We start from the raw sequence: 15,010 nt of genomic DNA, 5'->3' as shown, positions 1-15,010 counted from the left end.
TTTTTTTTTTCCTATTAATTTCACTGGCATCTTGTTAGGCAGTGAATTCCAGACAAAAATATTTGTCTGACTTATTTTAGCTTAGAGGCTTCACATTTAATGGATTTGCTGTTCTTTAATGTCCCAGGTCACTCCTTGAGATCAGTGAATGCTGAATTCCTTATCATCCCTAAATGTTATCTGAAGTCATGTCGTTATTTTGCCTTTAGTGAGTCTATTTGCTCTCTGGCTTTGGAACCTACTGCCAAATGAAGTAAAGAAAGCTCTGACTGTGGGGATTTCTAAATCCAAAGTTAAAAGTTATTTGTTCTATTTAGCATTTTTAAAATGATTCTTTTAGGAATTGTATGTGCCTCTAAGCTAATTAACTCTTAATGAGCACAAAATGCCCTGGGATGCAGATTTGGAGGGTATTTTAGAAAGGCAGACATGGATTGGACTGTAATACTGTGGGAGATGAAATTTATGATTTGATTTTTTTTAAACAAAAAAAAAAGATGGTACAGATAGTTTTATTGAAGTACTCCTCTTTCTTTCTTTTTTCTTTCCTTCTTTCTAGTCTAAATAAAGCTGATCAGATTTTCAGTTTGCCATATGGAACCTAGTTATACAAGTCTGCAAATATACTTTATTCCACCTTTATGGATGAAGTCATTCTTTAGTAAGGATAACAAGTATAGAACCAAACTTTTGTGTTGTAAAAGGCAGCGTTCCACCATTTAACACTTAGTCAGAAATCAGAACACCTGGCTGTGCCTTGCTCTGTGCTGCTCCCTTGAACCAGTCCCTCGTCATTTTACTGCCTTCACTCATTCATCTGTAAAATGCCTATAATTGCATTTATATCACAAGGGTACCTTGATGCTTGACAAATCAGAATTGACCCAAACGTAGTCTTCAGAAGCACTGTATGAACAATACCTTGCTCATATGGTTGTTGTGGACAATTAGATTAGAGGAGGTATAAAGGCAGTCAACATAAAATTCCATTTAGAAACTGTCAAACCGTTCTTGATAATTTTTCTCACTTCTCATCTAATTCTGGTGCAGAACTTCACATGCACATCATAGAATGAGTTTAATTGACTCTTTCCTTCCTTTGCAGCAAACTAGCAAGTTTTATTCTATGTTATTTTAAACCATCTTCCATCTTTTGGGCAAATGGGTGGTTCTCAGAGCAACAGAAGATAATGTCAAGGAAGCCCTATCCTATATATACTTGAGCAAATTACTGTCACTTACGTTGATATCCATGGAAAAATATTTCAAGGATTTATGAAAAGGGGTTGCCTAATTATTGATATGTTTTATTTAATTAGCATTTTATATTTCATATAATAATGCTTGAAAATTAAACAGATTTCCTGTAGTTCCTGTAGCAAACTGTAGAAACATATGGTATGCAGCCTGCAGAGGCTCTCTATGACAGTAGTATTACTGGTAATATTTGTGAGATAGAATCTGCTTTCATCTGAAAAACATCTGTGTGTTTTCCCAATTTAAAATACTGTTTCCACTGATATAGTTTGCATCCACATTGACAGTTCAGGGGGAAGGATTTGATCATTTTAAATATATTTCCTGACTTTCATATATCTGTGGCTCTTCCTAGGTGAGACAATATGAATTTCAAATCCAGCTCCTCACCCCTGTGTGTATGGTGAACCCAGTCAGAGAAACTGTGTGAACCAAGAGGGGCTCTGGTACAGGGATTTCCCCAGAGGTGCATTTAGCCAACGCTAGAAGAGGAAAGGGAGAGAATTGTCTAGTCAAGCCGCTCTTCCCAATGAGGGCGTATTCACTTGGGGCTAATCAGATTACAGGATGCCGAAGAGGTTCCAAACCAGAGTCAGGAAGTAAGCCCTAACCCTCAGGAACTGCTTCCAGAAGGATTTGTAGGTACAGTTTGTTTTCACATAAATAATTGGATAGCATAAACAAACAAAATCATTTGGATCTTAATTATATATGCTCAGATTTGCAAAACACATTAAGAAAAATTCATGCTCACAAGTAGCATTCCCCAGACTTATCTCTAACGTATGCTTGAATGGTTCTGTGCAAACCAAAGTGCGGAGCTTAAGTAAATGAAAAGATACTAAATGTTCTTTCAGGGAATCCGTCCAAGTAGCAGTGTTTTGAGGAACCAACAGAGGTTCGTACTCATCCATGAGCAGGCTGCAGCATCTATCCTTCAGCCCATTTAGCTTCCTTTGGTACCTGGCCTCCTAACAGTGTGACTGCCAGCTAAACTCTCTAGGCTCTCTCAGACTCAAAAATTCTGTCCTTAGAGCCCAATTGTCAGGAAAAATGGAGCTTTTGAGATAGTTGTTGCACTCACCTAAGCTCAGGAGGAGACTTGATATATGGTTTCATGCAGTGCTACTGAACACCAGAGTATTTCTGCAAGCACCATCCCTTGTGCAAGCAGAGATTCCCTCATTCCTGTGGTTGCCAAGGTGGAAATTAAACAGGTCATGGAGGCTTCTGACAATAGCCACTGTTCCCTAGTGGGAAGTTTTCCTTGCAGTAGCAGAGTCATTAAAAATCACCATGAATGCAGAAATAGGGGTTTCTTTGACACCTGCCCTGTAACCCAGAGCTCAGCTAAGCTCTCAGTTGTCAATAGATTAGTGGAATTTTTAATGCCTTGATATTCATTAAAACCAAAAATCTTGAAAAAGAGTAACATCCGAAACTGGTGATTCTTAGCCTTTGTCTCTGATCATTAAGTGGTTTGGTGGGGCACAAGTATGTATCTACAGCCGGCTATAGCAAAGTGCTTTGAGAAACAGCAAATTTTCTTTAACTGCAAGGCTGAAGAAAAGTCAACAGTGAAATCTCTTCCCTTCCTGCTAACCCTACTCAATATGAAACTTGACTCTAACGCAGTAGTTTTAAAACCTAAGGCAGAGCATCTCCACACTGGATGCCATTAGCTGACAAAGAAATTTTCCTTTCATTTTCGCTCAGGTAGGTGGTGTCTAATTCTAAAAGGGGCCGCTTAGAAGCTGACAGCAGGTGACTAATCTGCAGAAACGCCCAAGTACCTCAATCAAAGACAGTGAAAGAATTCTTTCTAACTGTTTCTTTCAGGATTTTGCCGACTCCATATACCAAATGGTTGCACAGAAGTTCCAGGAGTTGACAGACAATTTTACTTCCACACATGCACGCCACAAAACTCTTGCAGGAATTGTCATGACCAAAGGTAAGATATCTTCTATTTATTTTCCTCTGGCATTTTTCATGACAAAGTAATACATTATTTATCTGGTCCACAGTATTGAAGGATCCTTTTACTCCTACACAGAAAAAAAATGCAGAGAAAGGAATCATTAAATATTTACACATCAAGTAAGTTCACACACAAAAAAATTGGCATCTGAAGTAAAAAAATATATATATTCATAAACATGTATTCCCTAGCTTCCTTTCTTTACAGGGCAAAAGGCAAACTTGTCTGTTTTGTATTTCCTAACAGAAGGAAGGAATAGTTATCAATAAAATGTTGTTTTATTTATTAATTTTTATTTTTAGATCTGAAAACACAGCATTATGGCTTCACAAAGCCACAAGAAATCTTGTTTTAGTCTAACAGTAAAAAACAAATCTCATTTCATTTCTTGCCAGTCAAAAGAAACCTAGAGAATGCATAGTTTTCATTCTGCTATGATCTAACCATGGGGAAATACTTATCAGCAGGGACAAAATTTTATATTCTGTCATGTTAAAACTTAAATAAAGGATGCACACCGTGCAGAACTCTTAGCTTGTTCATTCAAATGTTGCATAAATGGCCCTTTTTATTTTGTCTGCATACCTGAGTTCAGGCACCTCACAGTATTTGTGAGAATGTCAGCAGCAGAGATGCTGCCATAAACTTCTTTCTCACCCAGATGTGTGGAGCAGAGGATTGAACTTGGAAATGAAGGGATAATCTTAGAGGGGAAAGACATGTATAATTCATCCAGGATTGTCTTACTGATTCCTTTCAACAATTACATTAGCTGGATTCAATAGGGACATTTGTGAATATTGCGGGGTAGAAGGATAGAGACAGGATTATCTACTAGGTCTTTTCAAATCACAGAACCTAAATATAGGCAGGAATGCTACACAGGGAAACTACGTGAAAAGCCTCCTCCTTTTCAAAGATCTAAAAAACAATGAGCAATCAGCTCCAGGAATTAGAAGTAGAGAAGTTGTAAAAAGTGTTTTCCATCTTTGTTTGAAATGTAACTGTTCCCTGGATAAACTTGTTATTACTTTGGTTAGTTGACTTTGGCTAGTAATTTTTTATTACTGATGAGAGTTTCATTTTTCACATGCTACACAAGTACAGTGTTCTACAAACACAGAACATAATAGGAGTCCTAAAGACCGCAAGAGGCGTGTTCAATACAAAGATATATGAATAAGAGGAACAATACGATTAACAGCAAGATGTGCGAGATGCACCCTGGACTTGAAATGCCAGTTGCCTTGTCAGATTTATTGACTGTAGCGGTCAACAGATTTAAGAACAGTATATTAATTCACACACACACACAAAAAAAAAAAAAAAAAAAAAAAAAAAAAAAAACCTGTTTCCAAGCATGAGGACAACAAGGAAAACATTTAGATATGTCTTTAGGAGGAAGACTAGTTACAGCGGTCAAGAATTGTTGCTTTAACCACGTTTTGAGGAGACACTGTACCCACTCAGTTACCTTCAGATTTCTTCCATTGTCTATCCGAATTTTAACTCATTTATAATTCTGCCAAGATATTTCTCATCTTTTAGGACTAGGTCTGGTCGTGCTTAAAAAAAAACATAGCCAAGCCAATACAATTGCAATGCATTGCAAATCAGCAATACAGAGATATGGAGGACCATTCTGAATCCCACACCATATGGGAAGACTCTGTGATGGGGTCATAGCTTCCAAAATTGTGGTTGCTGAGTCTGTGTGGCAATAGTGGAAAGAGGACCACATCCAGAGCCCTGCTATGCTCACTAGACAGCTGGCATGTCTGTGCCTCATCTTTAGGAAAAGAGCCCTCCTTCTGGCTTTTCTTCATGAGAGCTACATGCCTTTAGCAAGATGTTGTTTATTTGCATTTCATATTTCTTCTTAGTCAGCATTAAGACAAAGTCTAAGTTTCTGTATGTTCATAAATCATGACATAAATCAAGGCTTCTGTTTTGATTCTGACTTCACACAATGTGTCAGCTATCCAATTTGTCAATATCTTACTAGTTTTATGAAGTCTTAAAGAGAAAATAATATTATGTGTTTCAGAGAAGATACAAAGCTAGGAACAGCCTTATCTTGGTACATTTTCTAGGAAGGTTTGAGTCCCTCCCAGTAGGAGAAAATCTACCAACCACAGCAAAAAAAAAATTACTTCCATTTTATATCCTTATTTTCTAAAATAAAGTTGCAGATTTGTGGCCGGTTCTCCACCCTTCTTTCCAGAGGGAGCAAGGATCTTGACACAAACTGCTCAAAGACAGCACAGACAGGATCTTCCAACATGAAACGCTTGAATAAGGACAGAGTTCTTGTGTTGTTAACATAGAATTTGGCAAAACATAATATATGCAAACAGCATACTAATGACACCATTAAAAACAAATCTGGTAATGTCTTGTCACATTTGGTACCATACACAACTATTACAGACAAAAATTAATTTGTTTTTACCTTCATTTCAATTTAATGTCATCCCAACTAGCAACAGAATTATCTCTGCTTGTACAGTTTTCAGACAAAGCTGATAGAAAGCACAATGTGATTCTGTGATAACTGCTGTTGAGATAATACAAAACCTCTGCAGACAAAACAGAAGTGTGCTATATTGGTTTTCTTTCCCTGAACTCTGACATTTTTTCTGCCATTTCAGTTTTTCAGAGAAATCAAAAAGAGTTACATCTGGGCACAGTAATTGACTTACGCTTTAGCACCCAGGGCAAATTCCAATGCAGGAGAAAGAAAAAATGCAGAAAATGATGTTATTGACTGATTCTGAATGTTCCACAGTAATAAATTGCTGGTCAGGAAAAAGGTACAGTCTAATGTATTTATATATGTTTTGCTCTGAATTAGGATGAAAAGTTAAATCTCAGTGTGCTTTTGTGGATGTACATTTTCAAAACATTTGATTAGGAGACATCAAGATAACCTTTGAAAAATTCCACTTAGGTAAGATAAAAAATATCACATGGGAGATTAACTCCTGTTGCGTGATTTAATATAAAAAAAAAAAAAAAACATAATAATAATTCAAAGACAAACATAGCATATCCAGAAATACAAGTTTAAAAGTCACAAGATGGAAAGTTTGAAGTAAATTATTTAACAGTTCTCTGCTTATATGATGTTTGAAATTTTCCAATCTGATAACACATTCTAATTTTGTCAAAGCATTTTTACAGAAGATTGTTCTACCAAAAATCATTTGCTCAACTCCAAGAAAATACGTTAAAAGAGTAAGAAATAGCATTCATATTCTTTATCTACGGCAAGCCATTTCCCCATGAAATAGGGAAAAATATTTCCCCATCAAATATATTCAAGCAGGGGCAATAAGTACATTTGTTACTGTAGCATATAATTGATGTGAGGACCTAAGTTTTATTGCACTCTGACCTCTCTGAAGATACTGTGGGCTCACAACAGGTAAATTCAGATGATTAGTTCATCTATGAACAGGACAGGCAGTCCAGATGACATTGTGTCAGACATAAACCATCAGTTCAGAACATATTCATGCCTAAGTGATGTGTTTTTTCAGAAACATTGAAACAATTTCAAACAATTGAAATTGTTTGAAACTCATTCACACCATGTTGTAGAATAGAATAGAAACTGGTTCTTGTAGCATGCAAGTGAACACTATCCAAGTAAACTCCATCCAAATTTTCAACTCTTCAGATTTCCAAAATTGTCCACTGAGTTCTCTAGAAGTAATACGCTGTTCTGAGAATCAAAATGCCACAAAGCAAAAAACTCAGGATGTCTCCAGTCCAACCCCCCAATCAAAGCAGAATCAGATGGGTCAGACCCATTTGCTCTGGACTTCCTCCAGGTCTCTAAAAATCTCCAAAAATGGAAACTGCACTGCCCAACTGTTCTCAACATGAAAAAGTTTCTCTTTCTATCCAGTCTCTCTTGTTTCAGTTTATGCCCTTATCAATCTGCCCTGTCCCAGGTTGGCTGCAAGTAGCAAAATCGCTAGAGCAGCTGTGACTCACTGCTCTTACTAGTGCAGATCCTCACTGCTCTGACTAATGTCTGGGAAGATCCTGAAGGAAGAACCCTTTGTCCATCTGAGGTTGTGTGATATATGCTGTAATATTTTGTGAATTGTACAAATTTTTCCTCATTTTGTAGCACTTGCAATTTTATATTGTGGGGTTGTGTTTTGTTTTGTTTTTAAAATATTGTGTATAACACTTGGGAGCAGAGTATTAAGTTTAGGAATCAAACTAGCTCTGCAAATGGATTTTGTGTTTTGGGGATGTTATTTCAACAGCAGTGGTCAAAGGAGGGGGCAGAGGAGGTGAGTCCTAGGCTAGAGAGAGGAGCTTGTCATCATCAGCAACGTGAAATATACGTTCATCTCCAGACAATGTGAAACCCTGCACCACTGACAGAAAAATTTAGAGTCTGCTGGGGCTTCATACACTATTTTTTTGAAGCCAGTAACCCTAAAAGCCAGAAAGACATAGACACTAAATAACAAAGAAGGGCAAAGAAAGCCAAAAGCAGTGATGGCATCCTAGGTAGTGGGTACTTAATTTCAGGGTGTGTGTCAATGTTATTATGTCCTTAGACATAACATTTCTTGGTGTTACAGATGACGGTAACCTACCAGTTCCTCTCCTTCCACATGATTTTGCCCCTCAGGTGCTATTTGGGCAACTTATTTTGACCCACTGGTCAAGTTAAGGAAGTTATTAAGGAGAAATAATAATTACTATTATAAATATTATTATTTTATTTGTTACTTATCATGTAAGTGCTTGAGATTAGATGGCTGAGAAGGCAGAGCTGCACTCAGACTGTTTATTTGCATCACTGGCAGGGTTTGCCTTTGCCAACTCTGAGCAGATATGTGCCTACATTTCTGCTCTATCTAAAATCACTGGATATTTTAGAGAATGATTGTGACTCATTCCAGAGATGATCTATTATTGCTGAGGTCCTTTTCCCAAAAAATAACCCACTCGTAATCACTACGCACAAAATGAGACTGTTATTTAAACACTATTTCCCCATTTTTATTTGACAAATCTTAGCAGTTTAAATACTGATAGGAACTTTTTGTCATGCTTTCTGCTAAAAACGAAGCGTTAGGAAAGTTCTGGCCTTTTCACAGGAGCAAGGCATTCATAGGAAAAGGTTATAAGTTGATTTCTCCCTTCAATTTTCTCTTTTCTCCTAGCTTTTCTTTTTTAGGGCTGACAATCATTTTGATGTTAAAAGCAAACTAGGAGGTCTTTTCACTTATCTTGTATGAAATAAAGATGAACTGGACAAAAGGGCCTTAAATAGCAATTTCATGCTGTGATAAAAGGTGGGAAATTATCATCTATTTCTCATGGAATGGATCTTAATAATTACTAAGTAGAATAACAGAAAAAAAGCAAAGTTGACAATGTGTCTCCATGGATCTTTACAGTCATATTAAGATTCACAAAGTCTGACATCCGAGTACAATCAAGAATATCGATGGCCAATTGATTTCTGCTCCTTAGTTTCAATAGGGAAGTTGGAGACTAGTAAAATATAGTAGTAAACTGAGGCCCTACACAGACTACCGATCTGCTCTGTCCCAGGTTGAATTCAAGTAACCAAAAAGTGTATCTGCAAATAATTTACAGAACAGTGTACAGGATATTTTCAAAAGACATGAGTGACTTAGGTCCTATTTGCAGAGTTCAATGGATGCTTAAGAGCCCGTGTGCCATTGAGACGTTGACTCATGAAACTCAGATTCCTGAAACAGAAATTTAGTGCCCAAACTGCAGATCTGCTTTCAGAAACCACTGCCTCAGTTGCACAAAGCTTTTAAGGAGACAGCCCAAAGTCATTTGACCTTCTTGGAAATGCTGTCACTGCTTACATGTGCCCAGGCTGACATGTTATCACCATTTTTTTTTCAGAAACATTTTTAAATATGTAGATAGATATCTTGTTAGAAACCATACATGTCAGTCCGTTCCTCAGAAATCCGCTTTCCTCTGTTATAAACCTTAAGCCAATAATCTTTGGATTCACTCTAGATAATTTCAAACTCTGTAAGTACATCCTAATTCCACAGTTTCAATCCCGTTACTCAGTATTTTAATGTGGTCCTATAATGGGCCAATAGGGATCTCTGCAGCCTAACAGCAAATATAGCTTTCCCTGTTACAGGAAAAGGATAATCTAAGGGTTTACACTTAAGAGTGTAGCTCCACCAGATTCACTGCTTCTTTTAAAACATGGCTTTAAGTGTGTTACTGCAAGCGCCCCTGAAGCAAGTGCCACTTTGGGCCATTCCCTCTCTAGAAAATGAAGGGTGGGACATGGCTGTGCTTTTGTGAGAACGCCAAACAGTGTGTTAACAGATATGAAAACCTCAACCCACCACAGCCCCACATCCACCTGCTTTTATTGCCTAACTCAACCTCTTTTTGCCATTTCGCAGCCTAGATTCGACAGCAGAGAGGCGATTGCCCGTCCCATCCCAGAAGTCTTGGGCTCTCCCATGGGAGAATATCCTGGTTTGAAGAGGGCATTAAGCACCACTGTGCACCTACTGCCTCAGTGCTCCAGGTTATAGTGAAAAAATGTGTCCGTCTTTACACCCCACCTCAGCTGTGATTCAGAGAACGACTGAGAGCCATCTCTTTCCTCTCCAGATGAAGGTGCAGGAAAATGGGTGCCTCCCACTGCGAGAGGAATGCAGAGGTGGATCCTGAAGGATCTGAGCAGCTTCCCCTTGGCTCAGAGGAGAGTCCCACTACCATAAGTTGGGGTCCTCAATTCTTCTTTCTGGTGACCTGTGGGCAGCTCGAGCAGCTGACTTCTTCCCCACTTCCTCCCTACTGGGTGTTCTGATTTCCATTTCAGAGCAACTGGTTCTTCTCAGAATCCAGGTGTTTTATAAAGAAAACATATAAAGTCTTTAGACTTACCTTCTGGTTCTGGTTGTGTAAAGAATATTTCCAACTGAATTAGCTACTGAAACCCCTCAAAATCTGAGTGTGGGTGAGGCTCCAGTTTTGTGTTGCATGTGATTGCACTGGCCACCAGGATGGATAGAATAATTGACATAAACATGAAAATAAAAAATAGGAAATTGTGTTTCTGGCCTTAAGCTTATCATGGAAGAAACTGTAAAAAAAATCAGATTTTCATTCTGGTTTATGACAGGGCAACTTTGAAACTATTCCAGTCTCAAGGTATACAGAGCATCTCAACCTAAAAAAAAGGTGCTTCTAGGGTGAATAAAAGTTAACTGTCATCAACCATTACTTTTAATTTCAGAAGCTTGTGAAAAGTATAGGGAGATTTTTAAACTGCAAGCATACTTTTAAAAAAAATGTATTAAGAATACATTCCTCCTGCACTTATCTGCCAAAACCCACATTCAGGGTTTCATCCTTTCTCACTGCAATTAAGGCTCTCACTAGCATATAAAGCAGTATAAGACTGTCAATTTACTTAATGCTTAAGCATTAGTGATCCAGCATTTATTAGAGAAACACAGATAGCAGAACTCACGGCCTGACAGAGATAGTGCAAGTCAGTTCTGTTTTAAAATTAGGAATTATCTATAAGGCTCTACACAGCTCTGTTTCTGAGGAGAAAAATTGTGTTCAAGCTCACATGAAAGGAAAGAAGTCTCAGTTAATACTGATTGTGTCACTATTAATTTAGACAAAAATCCTTGTGGATTTGATTTGGGGATGAAGCATGGAACAGCCTTGGTTGACCCTCTCTTCTCTCCCTCCAGTTCCCCATTCCCACAGAGAGGTAGGGAAGGGAAGGGGCATTGATGCTTGCAAACACACCACTGTCTCCTTCCATGCTCCTCAGAAGCAAAGCTGTTGGGATTTTATCCGTTCCCTCCACTAAGGGGAGGAAAGAAATGGACCATAGAAATTAGAACTGGAAAAGACCACTAAGTCATCAAGTCCATTTCCCTGCAAGTGCAAGATTGTTCCCTGTGGTGCACTCCTGAGTACTTTTTCCAGTGCAGATTTAAACGAGTCAATTAGCAATGGGGCTTTCAACACTACCTTGGGAGACTATTCTCATCTAATAGACCTCATTGTTAATAATTCTCACCAGTTATTCAGCCTGTTTTTTGTTTTATGTGATTTCACTCCAGAACCTCAGTTATACTGCCTCAGGCATTTGCTGCCACCTCACTCCTTGGGGTTTGCACTCTTTGGATACTTACAAGCACTTATTGCACTTTTATAGGTGCAACTTTCCAAGGTTTTACATACTTAACTATTGTATCCTCCTCCTGAGTCACTCTTCTCTGCAGCCCTTAGCAGTTTTGCCCTCGTTTTCCTATTCACTTTGACTTTGGCAACCTCTTTTCCATGCTTTTCTACAGCTAGTAAATCCTCCATGAGACGTACTGGAAAGACCTACATAGAAATGTGTAGGAAAAATGAACTGATGAATCAGTCTAGGCATCTAGAGACCTGATCAAGCAATTAAAAACTGGCTTGTTTCTGAAAGGTTTTTTTCTTCCATTGGAACTAAATTTGAAATTTGTTCATAAACAAATGCTTTTGTTACTGGGGAGAGCTTCCTATACCTGGCATTTTTAAAGGAAAGACACAGCCATTCTCAGACAATGCTCTGGCTGCGGCTACCACCTCATCGGGATGGGAGTTCATGGCAGGGAGGATGGGGTCTCTGTCCCTGCTCATTCACTGGCCAGGATGAAGAGCACCCCAGAGCCCAGCCCTCCCTCATCAGTGCAGTGGGAGGCAGGACTCATCATCATATGAATAACAGAAGAAAATACAGTCAATCAGCTGCAGGACCACACCACGCTATGGTCCTGTGTGATCCTCCTCTGGTGTCACTGCCCTTTCTGGTCCTAACTATCTTAATACAAAATTAAGTCATTCCACTGAAATATTAGAGCTTCCAGAGAAGAACATAACAGAAAATAATACAGGACTTGTCAGTTCTGTGTAATGTCAATAAATTTTCCTTCCCTAAACAAACCCGAAATGGAAACCTGAACTTATTCAGGTTGGGACTATTAAATTGGGACTATTAAATTGGAACTACTAAAAAAAATGCACCTGTGTGATCAGACACTTCGAAAATTATTCCAAATACACTTTTTTTTCAGATAAGAATAGAGAATCCTTTTGACAGATTTGTTAAAGAAAAAGTTAAAGAAAGAGCACAAAATTATTGCTTATCAGAGAGAAAATCTACACCATTTAAAATATTCTATGTATTCTATGAATTATTCACAATGGCTGAGATTACACAATCATTATTTCTGGTTTTTCTTTTTATTGCATAGTATTTTGTGCTGTTTCCAAGCTAATAAGAGGGTTTTTTTTTTTAATTAATAGAACCTGATCTTTTTTTCTGATTTTTTTTTTCTTATTTGAAATGAACACATTCCAGTTAGTAAATTGTTTTCATTGTGTCATATTGAAAAAGAAGACAGATTTCGTTACTGCTAACAGGGCCTAAAACATGCAGTGAAACATGCAGTGCATGCTTTGCACAGTGACTAGAGTTTCTCTGTGTGTTTGCCAGCTGCTAAGAAGTCCAAGTATGAACCCAGCTGTATGGCAGCATTAGTGGTTGCAAACTCAATTCAATTCAATATGAACTTAGACTACTGAATATCATAGAAGTTCTTGATGAGAAGTCACTGCCTTTTTCTGATGTACAATAGGTGATTCAGATTTAGTGTAAGCAAATGCAGTTTACCAATTACATCTAACCTCTTGCAGTTACCGAGTGATTTTGAGTTTTCTCTTCCAACACTCAGACAGGCACAGCTACAGATTCTTCATTACAGAAGGTCTTAATGACCATCGCACTCTAGAAGTGAGAGTTGCTCTATTAAAGTCAATTTAAACATTCATTAGACTAACCAAGAATCCGCCCCTCTGGTTTTATTGGAGAGCTGTCTCTCGGAGCATATGGGTGTAAACATTTTGCATTTATTATCGTGACTGACTTCTTAAAAGCACAGCTCATAACTGCAGTCCATAAGGTGTCAGCCCATTCTCCATCCCCCACTTATTTGCTGAACAAACCTCATATTTTTCTTGCTTACTTGTCTCTTCTGTCAGCGTCTTTTTAAGTCGTTTCTATTGCAAGGTCTGTGGTCTTGCGACTGATATTTTCAGAGATAATGTAGGAAGGACAGCATGAGCACTATCCCCTCATGGCATTTGATTTGACTGTGCAGTGGCCCAGCTCAAGGTAATCTGACCATCCATATTTGAATAAATATATAAAAAGATTCCTCATTAGTATATTAAAAAGATATATATTAAAAAAAAAGAGAGAGGAAAAAAAATGGCCTCAGGAAATTCAAAAATCCAAAAGCAAAATTTTAAAAGACATTAGATTTCTTTTGCTTCCAAGCTCATGATTTGGAGGCTTTTGATCGATGGTCAAAACTTGCGATGGGAGAAATCACAAGTAGCTGTCTACAGTGTAGAAAACTAGACTTCTACTAGTCAGCTGCAAGACACTGGACTTCTTGAGGAAACTGGCACTTCTGAGGTGCAATTCAGACAATCCAAAAGCAAATAGCTAAATCGGGCCAGATGAATCACCTCTCAGGAAAGTTTCTCTCCACTGCCTGCAAAGGGAGTCTACAGCAATTAGCTCAGCCACACACATCGAAACTCTTGTTATTCACAATGAGCTGAGATTAATCCTACCACTGGTGTAAGCAAACTGGAAATGGCCCTTAATAAAACCCATTTTCTTTTCAACTGCTCAACTATAACAGGAAAGTCTGGGCTATCACTGACAAAGGAAAAATAAGCGTTGCCAGGGAGGCCGTTCCTCCTACATCAGTGTGGGAGAAAACTCTGCAACAGAGCCCTGGAGGGGTCAGGTTCTCAGCAGAGAACAAGACAGAGTCATTGCCTCACCAGATCATTAAGAGCCTGTGATTGAAGTGGATGAATCATTTGTAAATATATTTTCATTCTGTAATGCAGCTAATGAATTGGCATAATTTCTGCAAATCAAATGTGGCCGCTCACCGGGCTGTCCCCAGGAACAGAGCAGCAGCCAGCCTGCATGCTGACACAGCTCCCCCATCTCCCTTCCCCTGCTCCATTTCCTTCTCAAATTGAAAACTATTAGGAGTCTTTAAGCAAATAATAGAAACCTAATGCAGGTGCCTGTTATAAATCGTTCTCTAGTTACTGCTAACCTAATGTCTTCTCAAACATTACTTCACACGAGGCAGCAAGGGAAAGAAATGCCTCATGAGCCCTGACAACCAATGGGTCAGGAGTTAAGGTCATAGTAATGTAGCCCATTTCTCCTTGTTTGTCAAGTGGCCTGAACAAAGAGTTAGATCCCTGAGTCTTTAATGTGAGATGGGTTTCCCCTCAGTGAGAATGTGAGCTGTTTTAAGGGCCTAGGATAATATTCTGCTCTATACTAGGATGGTGGTATGCAGCCGGTGATGCCAGGTCAGGGCTACATAAGGATGTTGCCACACTCAGTGCCTTAGCTTTCCCACATACAATGTGATGTCTACCACATTATTTGAGGTTAAATTAATCAATCTTTAGAATCATAGAATCATAGAATGCCCAAGGTTGGAAGGGACCTCAGAGGTCATCGAGTCCAACCCCCCCTGCACACGCAGGGTCACCTACAGCATGTGGCACAGGGCTGCATCCAAGTGGGTTTTAAAGATCTCCAAAGAAGGAGACTCCACAACCTCTCTGGGCAACCTGTTCCAGTGCTTTGTCACCCTCACAGTGAAGAAATGCTTCCTTAAG

The 15,010-nt window shown here is 38.6% G+C and overlaps 1 protein-coding gene across 1 annotated transcript in view; it reads left to right on the top strand.

Annotated features, from left to right (window-relative positions):
• Positions 1-15,010, top strand: part of ADARB2 (adenosine deaminase, RNA specific B2 (inactive)) — a 106,904-nt gene that overhangs the window by 44,777 nt on the left and 47,117 nt on the right. Inside the window, exon 3 of the mRNA XM_026035672.1 lies at positions 3,097-3,211. Within this exon, the coding sequence (XP_025891457.1) occupies positions 3,097-3,211 (115 nt within the window). The remainder of the gene's footprint in view (positions 1-3,096; positions 3,212-15,010) is intronic.

Source organism: Nothoprocta perdicaria, unplaced genomic scaffold, assembly GCF_003342845.1.
Source record: "Nothoprocta perdicaria isolate Ctin4 unplaced genomic scaffold, notPer1 scaffold_164, whole genome shotgun sequence".
Taxonomy (NCBI): domain Eukaryota; kingdom Metazoa; phylum Chordata; class Aves; order Tinamiformes; family Tinamidae; genus Nothoprocta; species Nothoprocta perdicaria.
Note: the sequence above shows the minus strand (reverse complement) of the source record. Positions and strands in the feature narration are given on the sequence as shown.